The sequence below is a fragment of the Sparassis crispa genome (genome assembly GCF_003851025.1).
Source record: "Sparassis crispa DNA, contig_000010F, whole genome shotgun sequence".
Taxonomy (NCBI): Eukaryota; Fungi; Basidiomycota; class Agaricomycetes; order Polyporales; family Sparassidaceae; genus Sparassis; species Sparassis crispa.
Window position 1 is genome coordinate 47,622 of NW_020939758.1, and position 27,246 is coordinate 74,867.

Sequence of the window (27,246 nt, forward strand, 5' to 3'; positions counted from 1 at the left end):
GTCTTTGTTCACGTGGCGTGGATCCTTCCACGAATTTCCCATTATTGCAACCGTGCCTAGAGAAGATAATTGATATAATGGTAATGCTGACGACTTCGTTCTCGAACGTCGGACAATACATAATTTGCAGATGTGCGCTTCCGCATTCTGCGCATGACAAGCCTTCCATCCTGATACTTGACAGCTGGGCATGAGGTCTGCCTGCGCTAGGGAACGTGTTGATGTCAATGGAGAGTCCGGTCTGCAAACCTTGTTCACGACGGAATGGCCGGTGGTACGTGTCATGCTATCTTCTGCGTCTTCAAAGCTTCATCGTTCTGTTTGGGCAAATCGGCCCGAATACCTGCACTTCAGCGAGTACATGCGCATGAAATTATATGGGAGGTAGATAATGCAATCACCGCCGCATTACATTTGGGCAAACTCCCGCCAATCCGGGACCGTGTTGGAAGCATGCAGTCCACATCAACTTCCCCGACTGGGCGAGGCCAGCTCGCGGCATATAGAATGGTCGCGCTCCTCCACCAGTATCCTACGATCTCACAGAGCTCGTGTTCCAAGACATTCGCCCCGACCATGGATGCCCAAGAAGCAAAAGAAAAGGTATACTGCTTCTTGACTTCATCCTCCAAGTGCAGAGCACTTAAGCCACATCTACAGGGAAATGCTGCATTCCAACACGAGAACTACTTCGAGGCACTCGAGCACTACGCCGAAGCGATGCAGTCAGATCCGACCAACCATATATACCCTCTGAATAGATCAATGGCGAACCTGAAGCTCAAGAGGTTTGGGCCCGGCCTCGTCCCATTTGACAACGCTCATGCCGTACTGCAGGTGGTCTGAAGCAGAGGCTGACGCCACTGCTGCTTTGCAGCTGTCGCCAGTGACGGTTAAGGCATACTTCAGGAGAAGCGTTGCACGCAGAGAACAGGCCAAATTTGAAGGTGCGCGCCGAGGTAAGCTTCCCGTTGTATCGGACCTTCCGCAGGCTCATAATGAGCGACCATATAGATATCCAAGACTATATGGATGCCGGTGGTGACTCGAAATGCGCGGATAAAGAACTTGTCAAGATCTCCGCAGCCGAATCAGCTAGAACAAATGAATCTACAGCGGGCCTTCAGAATATGGCAGAGCTTTCGCTTGCATCCGTCGCTGATCTCAATGCGAATCTTCCTGGTGGATTCACATTGAGGCCAGTCAATGGAAAGGGACTGGGTGCCTTTGCATCGCGGCCATTCCGTCGAGGCGATCTTGTTCTTACCGATCCTCCTCTCTACATCGTCGAGAACCCGGACAATGGTGGAAGAATCCACCAGGGCAAGGTGATCACAGCAGTCAAGCGCCTCTCTGCAGCCGACAAGCAGGTGTTTCTCTCGCTCATGAATGTGTATGCCGACACGGGTCGCTTTCCGAACCCGATCCTTGGCATCCACGATACAAATGCGTTCCAAGTGGGGGGATACGACAGTGCGTTGTGCATCGTCGCATCCAGATTCAACCATTCATGCTCTCCGAACGCACGATACTCGTGGCATGCGGCCAGTGGTCGGTTGCGGATATACGCCTTACGCGACATAGCGGTTGGCGGGGAGCTTCTGGTCTCGTACATCAGTTCGAGACGCGTGTACGGGAGCGTTTTCAGGGAACGACAACAACGGTTGTCGATGTCGCACGGCTTCACCTGCTCCTGTGCCACTTGTACTCTTCCGAAGAAAGACAGGCTCTCCAGCGACCAACGACGAAAGGAGCTCACACGCATTTGGGAGTCCATTCCGTATTACAACCCTGGACAAACGGCAGACCGCCTGCGTGCGATCGTCCGCGCTGTGCGTTTGTTGGACGAAGAAGGCTACGCTGCTGACGCGGACGACTTCACGATCGATGCTGCGGGAATATGCGCGTGTCACTCGGACTGGGCCTCTGTAGAATATTGGGCAATGAAGACGTATGAGACACGAGTCGCTGAGTTTGGAGAGGACAGCGATCGTGCAGCAGAAGTCCGGTCATTGTCCTCTGACCTCAGACGGCATCCCGATGCTGGTACGCAACGAAAACAGACGTTTTTGGTGCGCCTGTGACTAGTAGTAGTTGTACTAACTTCGGAGGCTGGCCGACTTAGGTTGCCGAGAATCATCTCTATCGCGTTAGGTAAATAACCTCCGCGATGGCCAGTAGAAAGCTACGTTCAAATAAGTAAAACACATCCGGTACGATAGGCCTCACTCATACCCAACCACTGGCTGCTCAACTGCTTTCACCTGGGTGTAAGGCCACAACATTCCTCGTTGGAAAGACTCTTCTTACATGATTGACTACATCTCCGAACGCCTCGCGTTCATATGCAATCTTCCAATGCCGCAGGCCTCAACTCGAGCAACTGCACTGAAAACCCAAGAAGGTCCTGTCTCCCACGCCACAATATCTCCTTTCCTCCTTGATCTCCGCATCCAATGTATCAACATCACCCTCAAAACTCTCGGCACCCCATGGTTCGAACGGACTACAGCACATCTAGAACCATCGCGCGACCTCATCAGCCAGGAAGAATATTTGTCGAAAGGAATATGATCGTACCTGCATGACCTTTGCTAGGATCCTCTTTCCGCTCTCGGCATCTTCTTCTACCTTCTTGATGACCTCCTCGAGCACCCACTGCCGCAGCACGAAACGCGGGTTTGCCACCAGGGCTGCTTTCTCCCTCTCCTTATCCAAGTCCCGTTCGATAGCACCGTTTGCACCATTGGCATCTGGAGAAGCAGCTATCCACTCATCACGTTCGCTCTCAATACGAGCTGCATAACTTTCTAACCACGCGCGCCAGTCGCTCACAGCCTTGTCTCGGTTCAGCCGTTGTGGCTCAGACGTCGATGAGAGTATGCCAGAGATGTATTCGCCGAGGGCTGGGCCGGTAGCAGAGTCAGAGCTTCCTTCCGCCATAGTCGGGCGGAAGAAGGCGAGCCGCCTGAAGGTAGAGTGGAAATCGAGTTCATGTTCCGACATGAGATTAAGCAACGGACGTGCGAGCCTCAGCTCGTCGGTGGCATCAAAGCGGCGCAGCGCTAGACGCTGCAAGCACAGAGAACCCCACTCAGTCTACATCCACACGCTGGAAAGCGGACCACTCTGCTTGCCTTGTGCATGAGCCTGCCATACTCGGCGGAGCAGATGTCCTGTGCGACGCGTTCCATCTCGTCTTTGACGAGCTCGGTGCCTTTCTTGCGCCATTCGGCGAGCTTGTCGGGCGAGGCATCCTCCGCCCATCCGGCGGAGACTGCCCTGCCGAGTTCCGCCTCTGCTCCGATTATTGGGGAAAGGGCTGTCAGAAGTGCGCGGAGAGCATAAATGCTGCAGACGATGAGGGCTCAGTGCACTCGCAAAAACGAAGGGTCAAACTTTCACTGACATCATGGATGGCTGGAGCTAAATGATAGTGACATTAGAGTATGTAGGAGGCGTAGCAGATCGCGATGCAAACCTTGTATGAGTACCTTCCTTCATCATCGGTATGGTTGCAAATGTGGAATGGGTCGAAGACATCCATGAACGCGAAAGGTCCTACCGACCGGAACTGTCGTTCATCCTCTACAGTCATTGATGGTCAAAAAAGCATCTCACCATAATCGATTGTCAGGCCAAGGACGGAGACACTACTCCACAACGTCAGACAACAGCGAGGACAAGTACGAACAGCGTACCCACTTATCCGTGTTGATAACGCCGTGCATGAATCCATAGGCCTGCCAGGCAGCAACCATCTTTGCGTTCCTCCTCGCGACCTCGAGTACCAGCTTGGTGCCCCACGGATCACCATGTTCGACGCCCTCTCCCTTCCACTGCAGGCCCTCGAGCTTGAGCACCCGGCGGACGACCCACTCCCCCAGCGCACGGAGGCCTTCCCAGTGTGTGTCCTGTTGGCCTATTCCGAAGACGGAAGTGCCCTCGGGAGGATTTAAGGCTTCAAAGGAGCCTATACGGATGAATGAAGGTGCCATGCGGGTGAGCACGCATGCACTTTCCATGCGCTCGCGGGCAACTGGGAGCTCGGGGAGAGAGATCAGCGAGAGTGAGCGGGTGGTGGGTATAGACAGTGCATGCATGGCTATGTTAAAAAGCGGATGTGAGAAAAAATAAATGAATACAGCAGCAGAGTAAATATGCACCTTCTGAACATAGATACTCGCGAATAGAGGATCTAACTACGGCCAGCCCATCTCCGTTGCGCGAGAAGGGCGTACGACCTGCGCCCTTCAACTGAAGCTCGTAAATCAAGTCAGGATCAGAGGGATGTGGCGTAGACACTGCGATCACAACTATGAGTCTGATACCCTGAGCAAGCGCGTATGGACACTCAACGGACTGAGATCGCCCTTCCATCGCCCAGCTGGCCGGCCCAGACACCAAACTGATGGCCACTGTAGCGTAGGGACCAAGGCGCCCAGTGCGTCTCAGGGTCGCCGTCAGTGGAAAGTAAAACTGCGTATCCACTAAGGACATCGATAAGCTCCTCGCGGGCTGCAGTGTCCTCTTCCGACGCGGACGAGGGCTTTGCGGTCTCAGGGTTGGGATCAGTGGAAGCTCGCGTCAGCGACGGAGATCCGAGTGTCGCGAAAACATCGCCGACTTTCAAGTGGGGCACGCAGTCTCGCAGACCCGTCTCCGAGAGCCCGATGAGCACGCGGGGCTGCGCCTTTTTCTCTCGGTAGAATTTCCGCAGGCCCCTAGTCGGAGAAGCTGCTGTAGGCCGCTCGTGCAGGGCCTCGCGATCTGCTAGCCATTTCTCGACATAGGCTGCTCGGTCGGCGATGGGCTCTCCATTCTCCGGCAGCGGGATCCGGTAGGGAAATGGCTGGGGGCACGGTACGACAAGTGAGAAATGTGCGGGTGGGGCGAGCAACCGCGCCTTGCGTTGCAGGCTGGGCGTCCTGGAGAGTGTGTCATAGAAACTCGACACTGAGGGTGTTTGTGGATCCGGGGTGAGATTACGCGTGAGGATATGGGTCGATGGAGGCAGCGGAAGTGCAGAGATCGGATATGTCTTGGTCTGCAACATCTTCTCTGCAGACGAAACAGTGGGATGCGCTCTTATACAGAATTTCTAGCTGCGGACGAGTCAGCACAAGCTTACATACCTTACCACTGACCAGTGTGGTGCACGCGTACGATGTCCGTGAAAAGTATGTCGCAATCGCCGGTATTGTTTCTCACTCCGCACCGACGGAGGGGGAACCGAAAAGGGTGAATGATACCTTGACGAAGACATTCCAGAGGTATTAACGCAACGTTCAAACTTTATTGACAGTCAGGAGGTACGACATTACCGCTCAGCGCATCTGATCAAGAAGGAAGGTCTAGAGACGCCCGGCGGGCCATAACCCCAGGCTCCTCCATACACAACTGCCCACAAGTCTACACTGATATTAAACCACCGAGACTCCTTATAATCTCGCATCCTTCGGCATGCTCCTCATCGCCTGTCGAACTCCTAGATCTGCCAACACATCCTCGGCTAAATGTCCACCGATGGTCAGCACAGGAAGAGAGTAACACGACAAGGTATACTTACCTCCTCCAAGAATAGCATCGAACGCAATTGTCCGATGGTACTGAAACGCTCGGCAATAAGCTTCTCTCCCTTCTATAAGGGAAGGAGCATACGTACATGCTCAATCATTTGGCCCATTCCCGATTGAGTGACTCCCCGCCCACCGAAGATCTGTACGGCGTCAGTGGCGGTCTCCTGTGCACATCGCGTGCTGTACATTTTCAGAAAGGCGATCTGTCTGCACAGAAAGATCAGCCTCAACAAATGCGAGCGGTCATCGCAAGGCCGATCAAGCCCTGGACTTACCCTGCCAGCTTGTTTGCCTGCTCCTTATAGTCCTGCGACGAGAAAAATAAATATCCAGCGTACAGACAAAGTCAAGATCTCGCACCATATTGCACATCTGGTAGGTGATGTTCTCCAGCCAATTCTGCACGCTCTCCGCCCGAGCAATCATTCCTGCAAGCTTACTCCGCACCACCGCTTGGGAACTTAATGGCTTGCCAAACGCCTTTCGTTGAGTAACCCACCTGTAGAAGAAGATCCAGTCATCAGTAGGGATAGTCACGAGATGCGGGGAACGTGACTTTTCGACAGCACTCACTTCATACATTGCTCAATAACCAACCGCTGGCCCCGCGCTGACGTACAGCACATCACCCATCGCTCGTGATTGAAGTTACTAACACAAACCGCGCGTCAGAAACACGCGTGCCAGACCCGAGCGAGTGCATGGATACCTCAGCATGACGAAAATACCTCCACCCTCCTCTCCGAGGGTGTTCTCCACGGGTACCTTCACACTGTCAAAAGTGACATAGGCGGTACCCGCGGTCGGTGAGTAGGACGTCTTGATTGGCTTCGTTGCCACCCCATCGCTGCGCTCCACAAGGATCACTGTGAAGCCATCCTGCAAGGACATCCATCAATGAATTTTTGCCGGGAGCTGGGATGCATACCTCTGTCTTGCACCCGATGGTGAAGCTAGTTGGTACCAGACCACGTTAGAACTCTTGAGATCGGCAGCGAGTAATCCACTCACTAATCTGCCCACCTAAAATAATTAGATTATGCAGTGAGTACCGCACGTACGCGGCAGACACAACGCAGGGCGACACACATGCCGTTCGTGATCCACTTCTTCGTACCGTTGATAATCCAGTACTTCCCGTCTTCAGTCTTCTTCGCAGTGGTCTGCAGCCCGAAGACGTCGCTCCCGGCATGTGCTTCTGAAATCTGATCATGGGCTACTTCAATTCATGATCTGGTGCTCACAAGCATGAACTTGCGAGACAGTAAATCACTGACCGCAAGACATATAAACTTCTTTCCGCCCAGGACTTCGGGGATGACCCTCGCCTTTATTTCCGGAGAACCAAAGTTGAGCACAGGGGATAGTCCGATGACGCAGCCGGCTTGGATACCATCGCCGTACCCGCGAGCACCACACCGAGTAACCTCTTGCTGAATGATCAACTACGCTCCACGGAAGTAAGCATCAAAGCTCGCCAACTGGAATGGCAGACGCTTTACTTCATGGAAATAATCAAACTGGAGGAAATTAACGTCTGTTAATAGACGAAAAAATTAGGGGAGTGATTAGGTACTTGCCTCCTCGGGAGTAACAAGTCCATTCATGAGCGTGAGGCCTTTGAGATGCTTCCCTGGGCCCATGCGCATCGCGTGCATGTTGATCTCCCTTGAGTCGGAATGTGTTGTTGAGTTATTAGCTAGGCAATGATTCTGCAAGCGTCAAGACGTACGCCATTTTGTCGATGACACTCAGCGACGGCCGCTTGCCATCCAATTCGCGCGCCTGGGATACCATTGGATATTTAATCTTGTAGAACGTGAATTGACAGCCTGCTTACTCACTTGGGCATCAGGGTATACGACCTCGTCTATGAACTTGCGCACAGCGGCTTGGAACTTCCTATGCCCCTATATATGGCACGCCAGCGGATTAAAGCTAGCCAAAGCGCGAGGCGGCAACGCACCTCAGTATAGTACGGACTCTTGAACCCACCCACGAGCCAGGTTGGCTCAGCATATGGGACGCCGCTAATCTCCCCAATTACTTTCCCGCGTATTTGCTGCTCCTCATCTTCAATGGTGCCAATCTGCAGGCGGGCGTATTGTGGACGCTCAAGCACTTCATGCCGGTGAAGGCCATAAAATATTTCGGTCGCATCTTCTCCAGCTGGAGTGGGAAGTTAAAATTGACGGACTTCTGCGAGAGCATTAAATCGTGCGCACGTATACCCTCGTCCAGGAATACTGAAGCCCCACCCGGATGGAGGTCCTTAAACCGTGTCACATCGTAGACTTTCGAGTCTACAATGATCCACTGCAACATCACATTAGTGGTATTGACTGCGTAAAGAAAGACTCGTACTCACCAAACTCTCTTCGTTATTATGCTGAAAACATGAATTATTGGTCAAGAGGGGTGTCCTGGGAAAGTACGAGTGACGCGCACCTGTGCAACCTCCTCCCGGGTAAACTTCTTGAGTGTCTTCGAGGTCATGGCAATTTAGGCCGTCGTTGGTATTCCACTAGGGAGTGTAGAGGGATGTGTCTGGTCGTTTCCGCACAGAGTTGAACACGGATAGGTCACTCTGACAGCCAGAGCCGACAGCGGTTGCATGAGATGAGTCACGTGAAGATGTAACGCCCGTGATAAACGCGATACGCGCGACGCGAGGATGGTACCACTGGAGGCAAAAGTGGATGTTCTGCCTTGGAACAGTGTCTGAACATCCAAGGAACAGATTACGTTTTTGGACATGTCACATGTTCTGAACATGATAAGGAACATCTAATATGTCTCGCACAATGTTCTATTGGAGAGCATGCTGGAGACATGTTGCATGTACCATTCTGGAACATATAATATGTCTCACACAATGTCTCATTGGAGAATGTCCTGCAGACTTGCTGCATGTTTCATTCTGGAACATTTATTATTTTGCTACTATATTCTGGGCTTATCTCTTGATGCAATATGCTCTGTATAATAAGGATTTCCCATGGCCAAACACATTACATTTCTGGCTGCCGTTAATCTTCAGAACATTGTGAGAAGATGTTAAGTGCTCCTACTCCAAACATACAAGATGTCCTGGGCACCAAGAACATTTGCAGCACATGTAAAATTTTAGTATAATTTTAGTATGTATCATACATGTACTGCAGATGTTCTTGGTGGTCAGGACATCTTGTATGTTTGGAGTAGGAGCACTTAACATCTTCTCACAATGTTCTGAAGATTAACGGCAGCCAGAAATGTAATGTGTTTGGCCATGGGAAATCCTTATTATACAGAGCATATTGCATCAAGAGATAAGCCCAGAATATAGTAGCAAAATAATAAATGTTCCAGAATGAAACATGCAGCAAGTCTGCAGGACATTCTCCAATGAGACATTGTGTGAGACATATTATATGTTCCAGAATGGTACATGCCAACATGTCTCCAGCATGCTCTCCAATAGAACATTGTGCGAGACATATTAGATGTTCCTTATCATGTTCAGAACATGTGACATGTCCAAAAACATAATCTGTTCCTTGGATGTTCAGACACTGTTCCAAGGCAGAACATCCACTTTTGCCCCCAGTGTACCCCGGCCGGGAGTCTCCTTATAGTGGTAGGGTGGTTAGGTCCTAGCGGAGTTTGAAAAACCTAACCTACCGGCGCGGGCGGCCCCGCGTCATGTGCCTACTCAATGCAGCAGGCAACCTGCCCCAAATGGCATTTCTGATGTAAGCACATACCTAAGGTTGGGCACTGCACTACAGCTATTCAAATTACACACTCTGCAGCATGTTTTAATAAAAATTAGTGTCCATAACTGAGTGCTCTATATGCTCTCTAAACATAAAAAATTACTGCCTATGTACAGTCCCAGGTGAGGACCACAACCATGATAACACTTATGTGCAGCCAAACCTGCACACTGGGACTTTTCTCATATTCAATGCATGTCCTGCCAGTAAAAATTACAACTGGCAGTCCTTGTGATATCATGGAAATTTTTTAAGGTTGCAGGAGAAACTCAGTGCATCCAGATGGCTACAGTGAATGCAACTGCACTGGGCCAAAGTTTTATTGTGCTACAAGAGGGACATACACTCTCGCCCAAAGGGCGAGCAGAAAATTTAAAGGATTTCTGCATGCCGTGAATGTGTAAAATTTACAGGACCTAAGCTTCATTAGTTGCCTCACAAGAAGAGTCATCCCTGCAGTTGTGTTCCTATGTCTGACTGTACTGCATGATTTGAATATAACTCTGGAAAATCATCATGGATTATGTGTAAGTGGCATGAAACCCGATATTCATACACCAAGGCACTTTGCGCAGGAGTTGAGGACATGCTGGGCATCACGCAAAGATACAGAGTGAATACCTTCTCGCTCGCTCGAATTAATTTCATTTAATTTATTTAATTTCCGGCCAACCCTACCACTATAAGGAGACTGCCCCCCGGCCCGGGCCCGAGAACACAACTCGCAGCCGAACGTCAAGTAATATTAGTTAATATATAGCTAGACGTGCAAACATTCCAAAGCAGCGACACAAAATAAGTACACTGTAAACACGCATTGATACATACATCAGCAAAACTAGACGAAACTTATAAGGCATGATAAGCCCTTGTAAGGTACATAAGACTCGTATCCTGCCGAGTTTTTCACCGGGCCTTATAATATGACCATGAGAGTTCGGAAGGGCCATAAACCTGGCAAAAGCAGGCATCCTTATGAGCCTTCCGAAGCTTCCAAAGCCTTATAAGGCCAGATGTGTCGAGGGTTCATTTTCTGGATATGATAGGGAATTTTCACACATCAAGCATATGCAGAGTCCTGTTAACTATAAAGAATATATTCCAATATTATAACTACATGAAAATATAACAAGACTGTAGAATAGATATCGACCCGACCCACACACTAAATGCACCGAAAACACAGAAATAATGACCCCAGGAGCATAAATTGTAGCGACAGGCCCTGTCAGGAGCGAGTTGATGCCGATCGCACCCCGACAGGGCCGCCGCCCGTGCACCTATGCACCGCGCATCGAGCTGCAGTGCGACACAATAGGCCCGAGCAGCATCAAGTCTTCCTGCAGATGTGCAGTGCCAGGGAAATGAAAGAGAAATAATCAGATAATACTCCAAACATACCTGGCTAGCATAGCCTCCATTCAACCTCCAAATCCCCATTGGCATTGTGCCGGTGTATCTAGAGCGAAGATTGTCAGACAGCATCCATGAGGGACAGGATGTATCTGCCAATCCGAAGCTCAGGCAGAGTACATGGAGACTGCGAGGCACATCTGTGGGTACAAAGATGGCCCCGCATGAGAGTGTGGTATGCAGTAGCTAGTCGAAGGGAACAGTAGAGGCAGGAAGAGAGAGAAGAGGATGCCGACGTGAGGTGACCAAGCAATTTTGATGAAGTTCAACATTTGCAGTTGTTTGTGAGCCGTCATACGCCAGGGGTAGTCAGACTGGCAGAGAGTTGCGCAGTTACGGGAGGCAGTACGGAGGGTATATGTGGGGGTCAGCAGCGAGATGGACGCTCAGAAGGCCTTGCAAGGCCTTCTGATACGCCATCAGTCTTATCACGTGTTCCAAACGCCACCAGGGCATAGCAGATTTCTCCACTTTTGCTGATGTATTATAATAGATTGACTCAGTACTATTTTCCTTACAACCTTGCGCAGTCTTTCCCTAACGCACCATCACGCATCAGCTCCCTCTTTTCTTCATCGGTTAGCCCGAGTTCGCTGAGCACCTCCTCCGTGTGTTGCCCACGAATAAGTTCAGTAGTCCGCTTTACATCTTGAGGAGAGACATCACGTAATGCAACAGACGGTGTCCTTCCCAGATGTGGATGTGGCGTCGGAATAAGTAGAGGCGTGCTTGAAGGCGTGCTTGAAGGCGTGGAAGCCGCTGCCTCGGAAAGCGACAGAACAGGAACGGTGCATGCATCAGTTCCTACGAATGAAGTAAACATGCGTCAATCTTTTGTTCATGTTTTCGACAAGAGGTCATATACCATGAAACACTTCGGTCCAAAAGTCCCTTGGATGCATCCTGAATCCTTGCTTCAAATATTCCTTCAACAACGGCCACGCGCTCCGGTCTGCCTGCGTCTCGTATGTTGGCCTCCATCCATCCGAAAGTGTGAACTTCGGCGGAACCACACCTAGGAACTTATCAAGGAATACGCGAAAGAACTGCGGCTCTAGACATCCCACGGTCATCCAGCGCCCATCTGCACACGTATAAACATCGTAAAATGGCGCTCCACCATCAAGCGTTGTCTTTCCTCGCTCGCCAGAGAGTGGAGGGGGAGCATAGAGATGCGTAAGCATGAGGAAGGTCGAGACGTAACGCGTTCCTGATACCTGCACAACGCGTCAATCCAAACGCAGAAGAGAACATGACTTCTGTAAACGCGCCATATCTGTGTTCACTACCTGTCCTAGACCGCTGCGCTGCCGCTCCATGAGTGCAAGCAGGATTCCCAATGCGGATGTAAGGCCACCTCCAGCGAAATCTCCTAGGAGATTAGCGGGGAACATTGGTTTTTCATCCCCTGGCATAAGCTTATGAAGTAACGTCAAAGCAACATGTTCTCAGCAGATATCGAGATCAGCAGTTGCTAAAACGCCTACCGACAGTACACCGCTCGAGGCGAGGTAATTGATATCATGTCCTGCAGACGAGAGATTTGACTATTTGACAGTCATCAGAGAACAAGATAAGAACACTCACCCGCCATATCCTTTTGACGACCTTACTTCTGTATCAACATACGAGTACGACACGTGCGGATCACAAACTAACCTATTCGCGTAAAGCTGCTCGACTTAGCTTTCAGCGACTCGACTCAATTCTCGACACTTACCCAACCAAGCGCGCGTAAACAAGTCGTTTGTTGCTCCCTTCATTGCCTACGAACGTTTCTGGACCAAGTCCCATGCGCTCCATGACGCATGGACGAAATGGGTCAATGAGAACGTCTGCACTATCGACGAGCCTGCGCAGAGCCTTACGTCCGGCCGGTACCTGCCGATCCTCGATGAATCGCTCATATCATGAACAACTATTAAAACAAAAATAGCACGAACTCTGCTGTCGATGGCTATCGAGCGCTTTCCGCGGCAAAGGACATCTGGGGCCACCGTTGGCGGAACTGAAGGACGATCTACGCGTATCACTGTGGCACCAAAGTCAGCCAGGATCATGCCAGCCATGGGGCCTGGTGCAAGCCCAGCAAACTGGTAAAGATGGTAGGGATGTGATAAGCTGGTGGAGGCTTCGCAGAAAGACATGCGGACGGACCTCCACGACTCTGATGCCTGCAAGGGGAAGGGTGACATCGCGCTGCTCGGACATCTCTACAACTTTACGCCGCGCCGTCCTCTGTTTCCAGAGTTTAGACCACGACTTTGTGATGGCTTGGTGTCGTGAAGAAGAGCGGAGCATTGAAGGTGATCCTGCTACTACAATCATGATGCCTCCGGATCCGGCACATTGCAGTTACACCATACCCGAACTGTGTGAAACTTTCTGAATCAGATTGGTGATTCCGAGAGCTGAACTCGAATACTACGCTTCCCATATTTGGTAGATCGAGTGTTTGTCAGAGTCTCGGCCACGAATTTGCTTCCATCGTCATCCGCAGTGAGTTACTTACTCATCTCTTCATCACTTTCTTCCATCTCCATGGCTGAATATCATAATAACTATCAGGAGAAGTATCTTGCAGCGACCCCACCAGCGCACACCTCCAGTACTTTCGGAGTGGCTGAGCAGGTTCCAGACAAGACGGACGAGAAACATCCTCTAGCAGATGGCGCACCCGCTTTACCCCCACGATACTCCAATGGGATTCAGGCGTATCATGAACGAGACTCTATCGATGAAGGAGGCCAGTCAGACGTTGATGTCTTAGAGAGCGCGGAGCCCGTTTCTCCCGATTTGCCATCGGCGACCCACCCCACTGTTGCCTTTGCCATACCGTTTCCTACCGTCTTTCAACCTTCAGAGAAAGCGAGGGATAAGATCCCGCCCTTCGTGCTGTACTCTCCAATGGCCGCGGCGCTATCAAAGCCGCCGGAAAATGGGAAGGAAAGTGTTACTCGTAAGGCGATGCGCAAGTGGGAAGAAGAGGAACGGGAAGCTAGAGAGAAGGGCCATGGCTTTAAGGTGAGAATTTGTGTATTTCCTGCCGAATCTGCGTTTACATTTACATTACTCCGAGCAGGCCAAAGCAGTGAAAGTGAGCAGGTTGTGATTACAGATCGAAGACACGCCGTACTGATCATATTGGGCAGCTCATATCTAAGGGAATGTCTGCTACTAAGAACAGCCGTATTGAATTCTTAGTTCGAACTCCAAACAAGAAGAAGCTGAAGGAGGTAAGATTCTCCTTCGTTGAAAGTAAACAATTAATCGAACATCATTTTAGTTGCGCATCATCTATCCTGCCTCTTACGATGCCGAAGATATCAAGCAGCGTTTCACAGATCTCATCAAGAAGGCTAAATCGGGCGCTATTCGAAACGGTGTCATTTCGACCGCGATGCTGCCATTCATTCTTACATTTGACGTACTTACCTTTATCGCTGGAGTACGTAGTCACTGTCGTTACTTTTCCTTCAACTAATCGTCCATTCTTCCTAGCCGTTTGAAATCAATGCTGTTTGGGCTGCGTCTTCGTGGACAGGCGCCGCCCGCGCCTCGGCCATTTCCTCACGCATAACGAGCGAGCGGCTTCCTGTCTCCCTTTCTCCAGACATGCGCCTCGACCCGCTCTCATATCGATTGCATGAAATCTGCTGGCGGAAACTCAAGAAGCCTCGCAGCACCATGGAGCTTCCGCGGTGGCGGCCAGAAGCTGGCCCTCTTAAGCGCGGTCCTGACCTGGCCGGGGTCGTGCTTGACGTGATCCGCGACCAGGGCGAAGATCTCAGTGAGCTGGAGACGAACAAGATACTCGTGTCGGAAGACCTGGAGAGATGCTTGAAGAAAGGTGCGAAGGAGTGGGTCAAGATCGTTGAATCGTAGACGGACTATCGGCTGGAGCGTGAAGCATCTTGCGGATTCGGATCAGTGTACAATCAATTCTTTCTTTCTGGTGTATATCAGTGAGCGTTGTCGCTTCTTTTATCCTACATTAATATCTCTGTATACATGTAACTCCTCCACGACTTAAACGAATAATTTCTCGGGCCAAATGTAGATGTCATTTCCTTATGGTTTACGTGAATTGCATGTCAGAAGCACTAGGTCTCGATTTCTCATAACACTGGACCTCTTTGCCCACTAACTTCGTTCACCCCAAAAAAATTGCGACTATGTACGTGAAGTACTGAATCATTCCTTCGTAGGTTAAAATATCCTGACAGACAAGTATTCCAAACAGACAACGCAGTATCGTGGGCTTATCGGTTACAACATATTCTTTGGTCCATATTTAATCAATTCGTGCAGGCACCCAGCTTCCAACTGATACAACCACCCATGTATCCACAGATTTTTTCCCTCCGCCCTCGCGGCCCGGACGGCCTCGCTCTTCTCCACATTCCGCACTTGCATACACACATTCTCCTTCACTAGGTCGGGGATAGAGAGTCCACTCTCCTCCGCTAGCGCAGTTAACGGCGCCAGCCAGCGTCCAAGTGGCGTGTTGGGATCTATGGATTCGCCTCCGTGAGCGGCTGCGTGGCATGCATTTACCCCACCGCAGTAAGTATGCCCGACTACAATTATGTGTGAGACTCCGATGGGCTGAATCGCAAGGCTAAGCACGGAAAGCGCGTTGTTATCGTCCAAATGAAACTGGCTGTGTAGGTGAGCAAATCAGTACCGATCTATAATGGAGACTATTAGAAGGACGTAACGCACGCACTTTGCGATGTTCCTGTGGGTTAAGATCTGGCCAGGCATACTGGCTGTGATAACAGACTCAGGGACGCGCGAGTCGATGCAGCCTATCCAGAGCACCTGTGGAACAAAGCGTTTAGGTCCGGATTAGGAAAACACGCGCAATGACCGCAGCATACCTTAGGAACCTGAGGGCCCTGAACGCTTTCCCTGAAGAATGCCTCCCCGATGTCATTTGCCCAGTTTTTGTTACGCTCGAGCAGCTGCTCGGGGACATCAAGATTGTGGGCCTCAGCCATTGTTGCGTATTAGCTTCCGAACTGGGGAGCTCGAGGGTTAAGTGGATAGTGTCATTTGTGTCTTTCCGCCTTCATATAAGTACTAGGAAAGACGCGCGCTCTTTGCCCTCCCGGCACCGTGACATCAAACGTTGTACGACAAAAACCAAAACCTCCCATGTCTTCCGCATCAAGTGACATCGCAGAATTACTCATTGGTTGCGGGGTGTGAAGAGAGTTCTATAGCAAGTCCCTTCTTATGACAAAAGCACATATCGCAATAATATCGCAATAGGCTCGTTAACCAGCGTCTAGTAGACTGCATGCAGCGGCGAGGGCGATTTCTATCAACTGCGGTGGTTCATGAAGTGGTATCTCCTTTCTTCCATGCAGCGGCGAGGGCGACTTCTATCAACTGTGGTGGTTCATGAAGTGGTGTCTCCTTTCTTCCATGCAGCGGCGAGGGCGACTTCTATCAACTGCGGTGGTTCATGAAGTGGTGTCTCCTTTCTTCCATGCAGCGGCGAGGGCGACTTCTATCAACTGCGGTGGTTCATGAAGTGGTATCTCCTTTCTTCCATGCAACGGCGGCAACCTCTATCAACTGCGGTGGTTCATATAGTAGTCTCTTCTTTCTTCTGAGATGGAAGCATCAAAAGAGAAGTAACCCAGCCAAAGATAAATACGCTCCACCACCCGACGGTCGCCTCAGGGATGAGTTATACATCTATCCTTCGGCGGAGGAGCGAATAACCCGCATCAATTCGCCGAGCGAGCATACGCCTCCTTCAGTTGATCGAGTGCACTCTTTAAGCCAGAAAGTGAGCAAGGCACAGACGGTTCGAGAGAATACTGACCTCGTACGAAGATCGAAGGGAAACAACATCCTTATCCGAGACCCTTATTCGCTTGACTTTATCCAGATGATCGGATGTCTTCAGCATTGACTTGAAGTAGCGAGCCTGCGATGTACGGATCAGCGATTTAGATGCCACCGTCCCATCAGAAATGCGGCATACCTCTTGTTCCTCAACTAAGGTCCATGCATGTCCGGAGCGACCCGCACGTGCTGTCCGACCTACCCGGTGTACATACTTTCGCATATCCACAGGAGCATCGTAGCTCACAACATGTGAAACATGGCTGATGTCAATCCCACGGGATATAAGATCTGAGCAGATGAGTCTATACGCAGTCGCATTCACCATTTGTGTAAGTCACAACGCAGGGTTTGCCGGTACGTACATGTCAATCTCCTGTTTCTTGAACCTTTCCAAGAGGGATTTCCGCTCGGTGGCACCCAGATCACTCGAATAAGCCCGTGCGACGGTATTACAGCAACTCTGGTCTTCAGAAGAACGTGCCGCCTCGAAGTATTCGAACAGTCGAACAAGGCGTGTTGTTGACTCCGCAGACTTAGTGAAGACAAGAGCATTGGTGACACCGCGGTTGTGCACCAGATGAAACAATGTCAATGGCTTCTCAGAAGACGAGCACACAATCATATGTTCCTTCAAGGATGACCGGACGTATTAGTTTCTTTGGTAGGATAGTTTAGAGATGGCGTACCGTTAAACCCGCAGGCATTGTGAATTTCTCCATTACTAGATCCAGTACGCTCGCCTCTTCAGGCACTGCACTCTCCTTTCGACTCTGCACAATGAAGTACCTCGGATTGTGTAAATTTAATGCAGATATCTTAGCCGGGTCTCTGGTCAAGGTGGCAGAGAATAGCAGCTTTTGACACGACGAGTCTCTTTTCTCGTCCGTATCTGTGCAAATATCAGGCACGCCGCGGAGCAGATGAAGCGAAGCGGGGGAGAGAGCATCTGTACTGGGAACTGACTGCTCTGAGAGAAGATCGGGAGACACGTCTGGCTCTTCCTGACGTAGTGGAGGTCGGGTTGCTGCCAGCACTTGAGCCAACCAATCTTGGAAGGATTGTGCGAGAAGACGGTCTGCTTCGTCAATCACCTGTACCGGATCATAAGAAGGTAGTAACGTCAGACGAATGATGGGTGGCATACCAGAAATCGCAGGTGCTGTAAGGAGAAGTTAGGACTTCCATTGAGATGATCCATAAGCCTTCCTGGAGTGCAGATTAGAATATCCACCTTGCTTGAGCCCCCCTGCAGTCTGGAAGTACAAATCAATGCACGGAATGAATGAATCCTAGAAAAATATGCAGACAGTGAAAGTTTACAACGCACCCGGGTGACTTGTCTGCAATGAGTTGTGCTTGCTCGTGAGCAAAAGAGTGCTGTCCAGTAGCTGTCCCGATCTACGGGGTGAAAGAGTCACCACACCGAAGGATATTGGACACTAAGCACGACTGCCATACCTTCAAACCTCTGCCTTTTGATACGGCTTCGAAAGTTTCGCGCACTTGGATAACCAAATCACGTGTAGGCAGAACCACGAGTGTCCTGAGACGAATGACGATCCGTGGCGACAAGATCTAACTAGAATTCCCCATCACAATCAAGTAGAGACGAGAAGCAGTGCTTACTTCCACAATGGGTAGAACATAGGCCAAAGTCTTCCCACTTCCAGTAGGCGCCGAGACACAGACATCGTTTGGGGGATCGTAAGGGAGGTAAAGCGACTTCAGGCGGTCTGTTGACAGAAGAAAGGGAACAACTGCCGTTTGCACTGATCATGAAATTCAGTAGTTAATAAACTCTCGTTGCGTGGCAAGCGAAAACGAGACAAACCAGCGAACAGTTCGGAGATACCCAGATCTGCAAGTCTCTTTCTTGTCCTTTCGCTCAATTGTGTTCCATTGTTGGCATTAGCTGTAGATGAAAATCCCATGACTTGGGCGGGGTCGATAACTTCGGCTTCCACCAAAGCTTTGTCGATACCCTGCAAAGCGAGGACCGACTTTGACGGGGCATCCGGTTGAGAAGGCAGAGAAAATGAGGGAAGGATTGCTTTGGGCGTTGGCGATTGTCCGCGTGGATAATCCTGTACCGTAAGTGCCACTTCCCTGTATTCCGTTTTGCTGCGATCTGTGGAAGTAGGTGTAGTCGGTCCACTGTCGCCCTTATCAGAACTGTTCAGTTTGCGTCTTTTTTTGGGTCTATTCTCCTTCTGTGCTGCCTCTCCACGCTCGAGCTCATGGTCGCTTGCTTCCGATGCGTGACGGTCAATCTCATGTTCCTCAGAGTCCTCGTCAGTTTCAACCCCCACCGGCAACACGTATGATTGTTCTTCAGCAGCCTTCTCCGGTACAGTGGCAAGACCCTTTCGTTGTTTACGTCTTTCTTTCTTGGCTTTCAAATATCTTTGTTTGGCCCTTGTTTTGACCTGCAGCACGATTAGATCCTCATCCTCGACCGTACACACAGATAATTTGACCTTTGGCTTTACTATTGGCGCATCGGTGGCTGACATAACCTGAGCAGCGCTCATTATTTAAGCCGTCACTAGTAGAACGGTAAGTACTCCAGAGTTCCAGATGATGGTCGCACTTAGCTCGGTGGCGGCTCAGCGGCCAGTGGGAGACATTACCTAATCTCAGAGCCAAATCTGATCATTCCACTTTCTGCCATTTGGTACCCGGGCCGCCATCCATCTTCAGCTTAGTCTCCCGTAGGCAGACTACAAAATGATCCCTATGAGTGAGGGAAGGGACGGAATCATATAGGTCTGCTTCAATACGCGCCCCCTTAGCCGTAGTACACGATTTCACTCGTGATGAGCCATGCCGAAGGGATGCCGGTGATCCGGCAATGTGCTGACTGAAAACGGCAGACGTGTTCTTGACGGGCTCTCCCTGCTATGGTGTGTTTTACGAGATACTGAAGTTTAAAAGGCTTGAACACAGTGCAGGGATGCTCTGGTTCAGTTCTGTGACAACCAGGGATTACTATTGGTGTGAGCCATGGGGGGAGATGTTGCAACATATTAGATTAACATGTTCTCTGTCACCCCTCCCGGTTTGCAGGTACCTGCGACCTCCTCCGAGTCTGTTGTACCACCAGTTCCTCCACTTTGCAGTTCGGAAGGATGAGCCTACCACTGCACATGCTGGTCTGTCCCATATGCTCGTCTCCGGGTTTTCGGACAACACCTCGTGGATGCCAGATCTATGCACGCGTTTCTGAGATCAAATTTTCAACATCCCGAATTCGTGTACTGCGGTTTGACCCTCGCCAATTGAAGCAGACTATCTTCAGCTTGAGCTTGATCAGTGTCATGATCAGACTGGTGTACAAGCTTAAAGTTGCCCACCTCAGGGCAGACGACGAATCCTCATAGAGAGATGACTGCAAGCTTGAAACCCGAACTTGAAGGCCTCCTTGTGGTCGTACCTGTGTCTGGAACTCATATGTCGACTTTACGTGGCTCTAGTCGAGACGCTCACTGGACCGCCCTGATTTCTTATATAGAGAAGTGTATAGAGAAGTACTTGATTCCACTTGTAATGCTGGAATAGTCTAATCTATGCCGTGCTGGTCGTAGATTAATTACTGTCATAACGAAATATCCGGTAGAGGCACTGGCAACTGCCTGCCCAGACTCTATTCAGAGAAACATGTAACTTGGGTCTTTAGTTGTAGCTAGCCAACCCAGCTAGCCTTCCGGTTTTCCTCATTCCTTCTGTTGACAAACTTGTATGCCCGATGTTTGTGCTTTGCGATTCTAATGCGAGCACCCTGACTCTTCGGCGGCAAAACAGCTGATTCGTGGCCCGAGGTCCTCGACACGTCTGGAAAGCAAACTGGTGAGTTGTCCTTCTTGACGCGCACTGCCGTCTGGCCTATAATTGATGCGATTTTACGCGCACACTGTGTCGGTGTCGCCCTTCAGAGCTGAGCTATGCGGCCCGTTGTCTTGAAGCCCTTTAGAGATGTATGTGAACTCGACGAGTCGGATTACGCCAGGTGGAGTCTCAATGCACCTGCCCATGTGGTCTTCCCTCCAGTAGCGGAGAATTCGTCTTGATATCGCGCTGAGCATCTCCACATACCTTTGCCAGTGCTTTTTCGGCGAGCAGAAGTAATACCTCTTCATCCCTTCGTTGCAGATGTTCCGAAGCTTGTTCAATCGACATTGCTTCGTTTGAACATTTTCTCCGATGTTTTTATGGCAGATAGACGTGTCTTGCCATCCGATCTCTGGTGCGTCCTCCTGGTGCTTTTCATTGCGTGGAGATGCTCGTAGCTCGCCCGCTCGCTGCAGATCTGTAATTATCCATCCTAAATTCACCGTGGAATTGATTAAATATGACAAAGTCCCTATGCATACCCCCTTCACTTGGGCGGTTTACTGCGGTGCATTCCGTCATGGTTAATATGGATGATGCGCGACTTGTTGCAGACCAAATGCGGCATCCTCGACCGGTCTGTGCTTCCATTCGAAGTCCCGTCTTGAATTTTTTGCAGCTAGATTGCATCAGAAACCAAGGACACGCCACGTACGGGTTCGGACGATGAAAACGAAGCATCACGATAGAATCTGTGATCTTCGTGATTCCGCCCACCAATATCTTCTGGATTTACTTCAAACGGCGTATTGCCGGGCCTTCTCCTTGACATTGTCATATCTTGCCGACCCCTTGTTGGCTACCCCAGCATGGTTACCGAGTCACAGGCGAGTCTCATAGACGATCTTGGAGATCACATGGCTTGCAATGTCTATGTCGAGCTTGTTGCAGTCGGATCTCCTGACCTTGCGACATTCCCGAGGTCCAACCCTTATCGGCACGTAATCTTAGCCATCATTGTCGGAACTACGCATCTCCACAGACCCACAGTAAACTTATGTTTCTGGAGACGCTGTATCCAGCGTGATTGAAATCGTCACGTTGCTTCATATACTAGAGCTACTCTATGTGGTGGATTTATGCCTGTAGGATCACCTCGCGACGCCATGAATTTTTGTTCTGGCATATATAAGAGGAGTAAACTAGCCGAGATATCCGTCTTTCCACCTGTGCATGATAGGCGGTGCGTGTTGACCAGCTCGGTGCAATCTCCAATTTTTTGCTTGCTGTGGTGCAGATGTGCTCACAAGAATGGTGAGTGTTTCTGTCCGTGCAAACGTGAGCTTGTTCGCATATTCATTCTTGCCATACCCACTAGCTTCGGAAATCAACATCGAGGATGTGGCGTCAGTCTCATTTAACTCGGTCTCATCAGCGTTGCTGGTTATTCATCAACATCCGGGCGATGTGTGTGCTCAGCACTACGTCCTTCTGTACTATTCAGGCGAACAAACCGACTGCGGAAGGCCCAACTGCGGTCTGAGTTCCGCGCACATCCATAAGACTGCCAAAAATTGTCCATGCCCCAAGGTATGGAGTTCACCGTTGCAACTTTTCGCTCTGACCACGCCCTGCTTTTACTTGTTCAGACCTTCCGTGACCAGCGGAGAGTCCTTAATTTGATACAAGAACCTTGTGATGCTTGTAAGGAAGCTGCTCTGGCAGCACGGGTCACCCCCCGGTGGTGATAGGGATTTCTGCCTTGTGTGCAAATCTTTCGACATCTGTTTCCTAGACCATTACAAGGGTCAACGGATCTCGAATGTATCTCTTACTGTGCCTCGTCAAATATGCGCGAATTTTGTATCACTAATATACGACCTCTGATGGACAAACCTTCAGCGGTACATGAAGCTCTACCTCAGCATGCAATGCAGCATCGCTTCCATTACTTGGAACTTTGTGCATTTTACATCCGGCTGGATCTGTATAGATAAAATCGCAGCACTAAAGACAGCATCCTTTCACATGCACTAGTCTAGAAAGAAGACACGACGCAAACACGATACAACGACATGTGCCTTGCCCTCCCAGGTTTGATGAAATCAATGGAGATAACTGAGAACACACAATTATTGTCCACGGGGAGAACATACATCCGGAAGCATCATCGATACTACACATTTGCGCACAACATCAGAACCGTCTTCCTCCACGCTTCAGTGGTTGTTTAGCCCCTCGTTGCACGCCCCCTTTGATCTGCACTACCCGTCTTCTGCGCTCTGCTTCGCTGTCTTCGTCACTTGATGACACCACGGGGGCGCGTTTAACTCTCTTGGAGACTGGTTCAGGAGACGAGCCGTCCCCCGGGGCTTGCTCCTGGGAACCAGATTTATCAGGGGTGGGCTGGGACTTAGAGCTAACACGTGTAGGGGAGCCTGATCGCGAAGCAAGGGCGCTCGGCAAGATATGGTTTTGAACCTTCAAATCTTTGGCCTTACCCTTCTCTTTTTGGGGAGGTGGCACATCATCATCAGACTGCTCCGTAGCAGAGTCGTCATCTGCAGCCTGCTTTGGCGGCAAATTTTGGGAGGATGGAGACTGTGACCCGGGAGGAAACCGAGCGGATGGCCGCGTACCATGAGCCTGCACTCAACCAAAGGAGGTAAACCCTGAGAATAACCGTTTGATTGTGAGACGTACGGGGACGACCGGAGACCCTAAAAGCCGGTCCTGTGGAGGCTTCGAAGGGGCTCGTGACCTTTGCGGTGGTGAAAGGAGGTTGGGTCTCTCCACGCTCGAGGAGATAGAAGCTAGGATTTCATAGTCAAAGAGGAAGATAACGACCAGGGCGGAGATGCTCACGGAGCTCCGGAAGGAAATTGAAGATGGCTGTCATACGGCGCAGTGTGGTCGCGACACGGGGCCTAGAAATCGCATTTTTTACATGCGTATCCACTGTCCGCCTGGCAGTTCTCCCGACTTTGTCCACTGCCTGGTGACACGTTAACGGAAGTATTTCAGCACCGAGTGACCTTGGTAAACGCGTCTCACCTTCTCAAGGTTGACCTCCGACAATTCGCTGATAGTATCTGCAGAGGAGAACGCAAGATGGGTAACGCTGATCAGAGGCATGATGAGGTGTTTGGATATCAGATCAGCTGAGACTTTGGGCCCGACGTTGTAGGTCTCCCATCGCCATTTGAACGCGTCACTTCCCAGTTCAAACGCAAAATCCTGTATGTAAATAATGAGTGATAGAAGAAACGATGATCAATGGGGACGACAAGGCATACCGCGTAACGCGAATCGACGATGTCGAAAGATAGGTCGAGAATGCCGCCGAGAGTATGTGCGGACGACACGAGTTCCAAAGTGCTTGTCCTCCATTCATCCTCTTCTTCTGTCGTGATGAACATCGACGATGACTGCGGGTTGCAGTCGCGCCATCGCCGCGCAAACTGCTTGCTCGACAACACTGAAAATAGCCACTGAAACCTGCATCTTTCAATCCAATGGCAAAGTTGCTTACCTTCACCCCACACGCCTTTCGTGTCGGTGATCATGATGCAACAGCATTGGTCTACTGTTGACGAGTAGAATTTCTACAGAGCATACGGAACGTGACGAGGATGTAATGTAACGACAATGCGCGAAGACAAACCAATAGATAGGGGATGGACTTCTCGCTGTCTATTCTGACGAGCCACTCCTTGTTAAGGAGAAGCTTGTAGTGATCCTGAGAGCCATTATGGTCGTGACTATTAGTAACTATCGACAATACCGTGCAGGGCCACTCGCCTCTGACAAGTACTCCATATGTTCGAGATACTTTACGTATACAATGTAGACCAGCTAGAAAGATGAGATGCTCTAGTACCACTGCTAGTATTACCTTTGCATTGACCAGCTCGGTTTGTCAGAGTAAGTAGTGTGCAAGATCATTGAGTCAAACAAAGTCCGAAACGGTGGCGCTAGGAGCGCGCTTGTTTGCTGCCGCGAAGCTGAGGCCAACGTCGACAATGACAAATACTGCTTTGTTCGCACCGTCCATCGTACCGTGACTACGTCTGACATTGGCTGGAGGCAAATGTCTTTATCGTCCCCGTGCGCATGAACATGACCTCGGAGATCCTAACTAAGTGACTGAACGCATCCTCTTAACAGACGTTGCTGCTAGCTATATGAACGCCATGGAGGCAGGGGAGATACCCCCTGACAGAATCCCTGCTGTACATCCTCATGCCGTGCCATCATATGACCATCTGCATAGTGAGTGGCACGACGAACGATCGTCACAGGATATATCTGGTACTATTCATTCCCCCGCGCTGGAATGGCCAGGCGATGCCGGATCACCTCCCTGGGCTGCGCAGCCATCGGATAACTCCCCTCATCCCCCTCCTAAACCATCTTCGAGGTTGTTCGCCCACGCCCCGGCGTCTCTGCGACTTCTCGTGCAGAAAACTTCTGTCTTGCCGAAGAGGCAGACACTCGCAGTCATCGATGGCTACTCGGAAGTCCAATTTGGTCGCGACATTGCCCCGCCCGGCAGCGACACTCCGCGCTTACGCCTGAAGGAGATGGAGGTATCGAAGCTGCATGCAACAATGTATTGGGACCAGAAGCGGGAGGAATGGGCGGTGGTGGACATGGGCTCGAAGCATGGCACGTTTCTTAGGTCTTCTGGCTCTGCGCCGTTTGGTGGGGTGCAGGGTGCAGGTTATTCTGTGGCACCTGACATGGACACGTCGTGCTCAGAGGAGAAGGGTTTCCGTTTGTCTCCACCCAGAGTTGCAAGCATTCCCCGCCGTCTGCGACATCTCGATCGCCTCAGTGTTGGAAGTACGACGTTCGCTGTTCACCTTCATGACGACCAGATGCCGTGTGTCGACTGTTCGCGGCAGGAGGGCAAAGAAATACCTTTGTTCGCTGTACGTAGGGTGGAGCGCTATGCCGAAGCGAACAAGAAGCGCGAGCTGGAAGCGACGAATGCTCCACTGACGGTTTCTAGCCAAAGTGGAGCGGCAGGAGAACGGAATCCGAAGCGTGCGCTGACGATGCTGAAACGGAGCTTGCTGTCGCGTCACGATTCACCGCCCACTAGGGAGCCAACACCGCGATATGTTGACAGGAGTGCACGGCGACGCGCCCTACATCCTCATATTCCGCTCGACACCCCACACTCACATCTGCAGACGAAATTTTCACCATCGCCAGCCTCTTATCCCGTATCTCGTTCGGAATCACCATTCGCTTCAATACCGACTTCTTCAAGATCGGCCCCTCCCACTCCTTTGCCGGATACAAATGTCGGACATCGTCTTCTCATGAAGCAAGGCTGGCAGCCAGGTACGAGTCTTGGCCAGGCTGAAAGCGGTGGCCTCGCTCTGGTCGAGCCTCTTGAGGTGAGCGGTAATGTCGGCAGAGCAGGGCTGGGTATGAGCGCTTCTGCAGCTCTTCCACCTGGCGTTGGAAACGTTGAAATCGAATGGAAAGAGGATGGAAAGTTCAGACGTTGGGCAAGTCTTAGAACGGAAGATATCGCGAGATAATCCCGCGATGAGTAGTGCACTGTCCACTGCGTGGTAAGACGATTATCCTGTTTCTCATAGATCACGGCTGAGTTTTGTTTTCTTACGTGTTACATACAGGTTGAGTGGACGAGGCCATTCAGAAACCCTCGCGGGAGAGCTGCTGCGAGAATAAAGCGAAGGCGGACGAGCCATCTAGGAAATGTCAAGACACCGCAACTCGATGCGGCGCGCGATGACCGGCACCTAAAGCACAGCGTCGGGCACGGCGGCTCGCAATGGCGTACACGCCTTACTGAGTGCCCCAGCGCAGACCCTGCCAAATGCTGCCAGGTGAGTATCTTGACATCTTGTCTGAGCCATCACGAAATTACCAATGCAGGTCTGCGTGGATAGACTAATTCAGATTGAGTGAACCCAGCTAGCCAAAAAGAAGAGAACGACAAACATATACCTCCTGGTTACTCCTGATTTGACTGGCTTTGCTGGTTAGCTAGGTTTTGTTGTTGCGAAGCGGGGGAGTTGGCGCTTACTGTTCCGACGTATATTGCGGGGATTCACTGTTACTCGACATGGGATCAATCGGAATCCACCAGCCCTGCCGTTTCCGAGTCCAGACGCGATTGTGGACTTGCACGTTGCTTACATTCCATTCGCCGTTGTCCGGACAACGGAGCTGTGCTCGGTTGTTTTCCCTCATTTCGGGAGACTGCGTCTTATCGTGACATGTGCTGGCTTGCCCCACTGATCTCGGTGATGATGATGCATTTGCTAAGGGATCTATGTAGTGTTACCGCCTTCCGACAGCAGCTATATTCGTCTTCGGTTCGTGGTGTCGATTTGAGTCCGGACTCGTTGTGTAACGAACCGTGGGCAGTCAAGATGACAATATTCACTTAGCACAATAACTGAAGTACCTTGGCACCCTAGAGCTCGAGAATGAAATGGAACATGTCACAGCGACAGAAAACGAGAAAGGCGGCGGCACCTCAGGCTGTCCATCACTGAGGAGTGGGCGCCTGTGGACGCGTTCTTTGCGCAGGTTTACTGGTCACGTGCTCGCGCGACGCGGACGAGGTTGAAATCGCGAAAGTGAACCTTGCGCCTCTTGTTGTCCCCCAGGCTGACACTCGCAGACACCCGCCTCCTCTCTCTCCCCTTTCCTCCTTCCATCTTTTGGCGCGTCGGGCACATTTTTCTTTATCGTCGTTTCCACCTTACATTCCGTGAAGCGCACCCCCATCAAGAGCAACATTTCACCCCTCGTCA

The 27,246-nt window shown here is 50.8% G+C and overlaps 9 protein-coding genes across 9 annotated transcripts; 3 read left to right on the plus strand and 6 right to left on the minus strand.

The window, feature by feature from the left end:
- Nucleotides 1-190: 190 nt before the first annotated feature.
- Nucleotides 191-2,084, plus strand: SCP_1200200 (SET domain-containing protein; the record flags this gene model as incomplete). The annotated part of the gene is made up of 5 exons (XM_027762907.1): nucleotides 191-274; nucleotides 355-603; nucleotides 661-788; nucleotides 838-959; nucleotides 1,015-2,084. The coding sequence occupies 5 exons, from the start codon at nucleotides 191-193 to the stop codon at nucleotides 2,082-2,084; spliced, it is 1,653 nt and encodes a 550-aa protein (XP_027618708.1).
- Nucleotides 2,085-2,370: 286 nt separating this feature from the next.
- On the minus strand, nucleotides 2,371-5,056 carry SCP_1200210 (UPF0061 protein; the record flags this gene model as incomplete). The annotated part of the gene is made up of 9 exons (XM_027762908.1): nucleotides 2,371-2,517; nucleotides 2,581-3,072; nucleotides 3,138-3,351; nucleotides 3,410-3,426; nucleotides 3,482-3,561; nucleotides 3,622-3,653; nucleotides 3,706-4,105; nucleotides 4,167-4,304; nucleotides 4,360-5,056. The coding sequence occupies 9 exons, from the start codon at nucleotides 5,054-5,056 to the stop codon at nucleotides 2,371-2,373; spliced, it is 2,217 nt and encodes a 738-aa protein (XP_027618709.1).
- Nucleotides 5,057-5,441: 385 nt separating this feature from the next.
- On the minus strand, nucleotides 5,442-8,075 carry SCP_1200220 (Acyl-CoA dehydrogenase apdG; the record flags this gene model as incomplete). The annotated part of the gene is made up of 19 exons (XM_027762909.1): nucleotides 5,442-5,512; nucleotides 5,570-5,609; nucleotides 5,666-5,786; nucleotides 5,855-5,886; nucleotides 5,940-6,078; nucleotides 6,153-6,230; nucleotides 6,289-6,458; nucleotides 6,508-6,532; nucleotides 6,591-6,602; nucleotides 6,669-6,784; nucleotides 6,857-7,024; nucleotides 7,082-7,099; nucleotides 7,160-7,247; nucleotides 7,312-7,364; nucleotides 7,424-7,489; nucleotides 7,546-7,748; nucleotides 7,805-7,895; nucleotides 7,948-7,968; nucleotides 8,028-8,075. The coding sequence occupies 19 exons, from the start codon at nucleotides 8,073-8,075 to the stop codon at nucleotides 5,442-5,444; spliced, it is 1,560 nt and encodes a 519-aa protein (XP_027618710.1).
- A 3,189-nt stretch (nucleotides 8,076-11,264) lies between these two features.
- SCP_1200230 (Isopenicillin N epimerase component 2) lies at nucleotides 11,265-13,078 on the minus strand (the record flags this gene model as incomplete). Its single annotated transcript, XM_027762910.1, has 9 exons — nucleotides 11,265-11,554; nucleotides 11,616-11,967; nucleotides 12,022-12,168; nucleotides 12,238-12,278; nucleotides 12,338-12,358; nucleotides 12,410-12,423; nucleotides 12,471-12,631; nucleotides 12,694-12,843; nucleotides 12,908-13,078. 9 exons carry the CDS (start codon nucleotides 13,076-13,078, stop codon nucleotides 11,265-11,267), a joined length of 1,347 nt encoding a protein of 448 aa, XP_027618711.1.
- A 213-nt stretch (nucleotides 13,079-13,291) lies between these two features.
- Nucleotides 13,292-14,635, plus strand: SCP_1200240 (hypothetical protein; the record flags this gene model as incomplete). Its single annotated transcript, XM_027762911.1, has 5 exons — nucleotides 13,292-13,774; nucleotides 13,833-13,847; nucleotides 13,903-13,986; nucleotides 14,037-14,198; nucleotides 14,252-14,635. The coding sequence occupies 5 exons, from the start codon at nucleotides 13,292-13,294 to the stop codon at nucleotides 14,633-14,635; spliced, it is 1,128 nt and encodes a 375-aa protein (XP_027618712.1).
- Nucleotides 14,636-15,019: 384 nt separating this feature from the next.
- SCP_1200250 (Carbonic anhydrase) lies at nucleotides 15,020-15,753 on the minus strand (the record flags this gene model as incomplete). The annotated part of the gene is made up of 3 exons (XM_027762912.1): nucleotides 15,020-15,413; nucleotides 15,480-15,574; nucleotides 15,634-15,753. 3 exons carry the CDS (start codon nucleotides 15,751-15,753, stop codon nucleotides 15,020-15,022), a joined length of 609 nt encoding a protein of 202 aa, XP_027618713.1.
- A 738-nt stretch (nucleotides 15,754-16,491) lies between these two features.
- On the minus strand, nucleotides 16,492-19,146 carry SCP_1200260 (ATP-dependent RNA helicase dbp6; the record flags this gene model as incomplete). Its single annotated transcript, XM_027762913.1, has 11 exons — nucleotides 16,492-16,539; nucleotides 16,590-16,694; nucleotides 16,752-16,917; nucleotides 16,978-17,243; nucleotides 17,302-17,706; nucleotides 17,760-17,868; nucleotides 17,943-18,013; nucleotides 18,074-18,190; nucleotides 18,242-18,384; nucleotides 18,447-19,041; nucleotides 19,093-19,146. 11 exons carry the CDS (start codon nucleotides 19,144-19,146, stop codon nucleotides 16,492-16,494), a joined length of 2,079 nt encoding a protein of 692 aa, XP_027618714.1.
- Nucleotides 19,147-22,639: 3,493 nt separating this feature from the next.
- On the minus strand, nucleotides 22,640-24,262 carry SCP_1200270 (hypothetical protein; the record flags this gene model as incomplete). The annotated part of the gene is made up of 8 exons (XM_027762914.1): nucleotides 22,640-23,089; nucleotides 23,147-23,256; nucleotides 23,309-23,438; nucleotides 23,498-23,680; nucleotides 23,740-23,921; nucleotides 23,976-24,048; nucleotides 24,108-24,182; nucleotides 24,245-24,262. 8 exons carry the CDS (start codon nucleotides 24,260-24,262, stop codon nucleotides 22,640-22,642), a joined length of 1,221 nt encoding a protein of 406 aa, XP_027618715.1.
- Nucleotides 24,263-24,636: 374 nt separating this feature from the next.
- On the plus strand, nucleotides 24,637-25,998 carry SCP_1200280 (predicted protein; the record flags this gene model as incomplete). Its single annotated transcript, XM_027762915.1, has 1 exon — nucleotides 24,637-25,998. One exon carries the CDS (start codon nucleotides 24,637-24,639, stop codon nucleotides 25,996-25,998), a length of 1,362 nt encoding a protein of 453 aa, XP_027618716.1.
- Nucleotides 25,999-27,246: the final 1,248 nt, after the last annotated feature.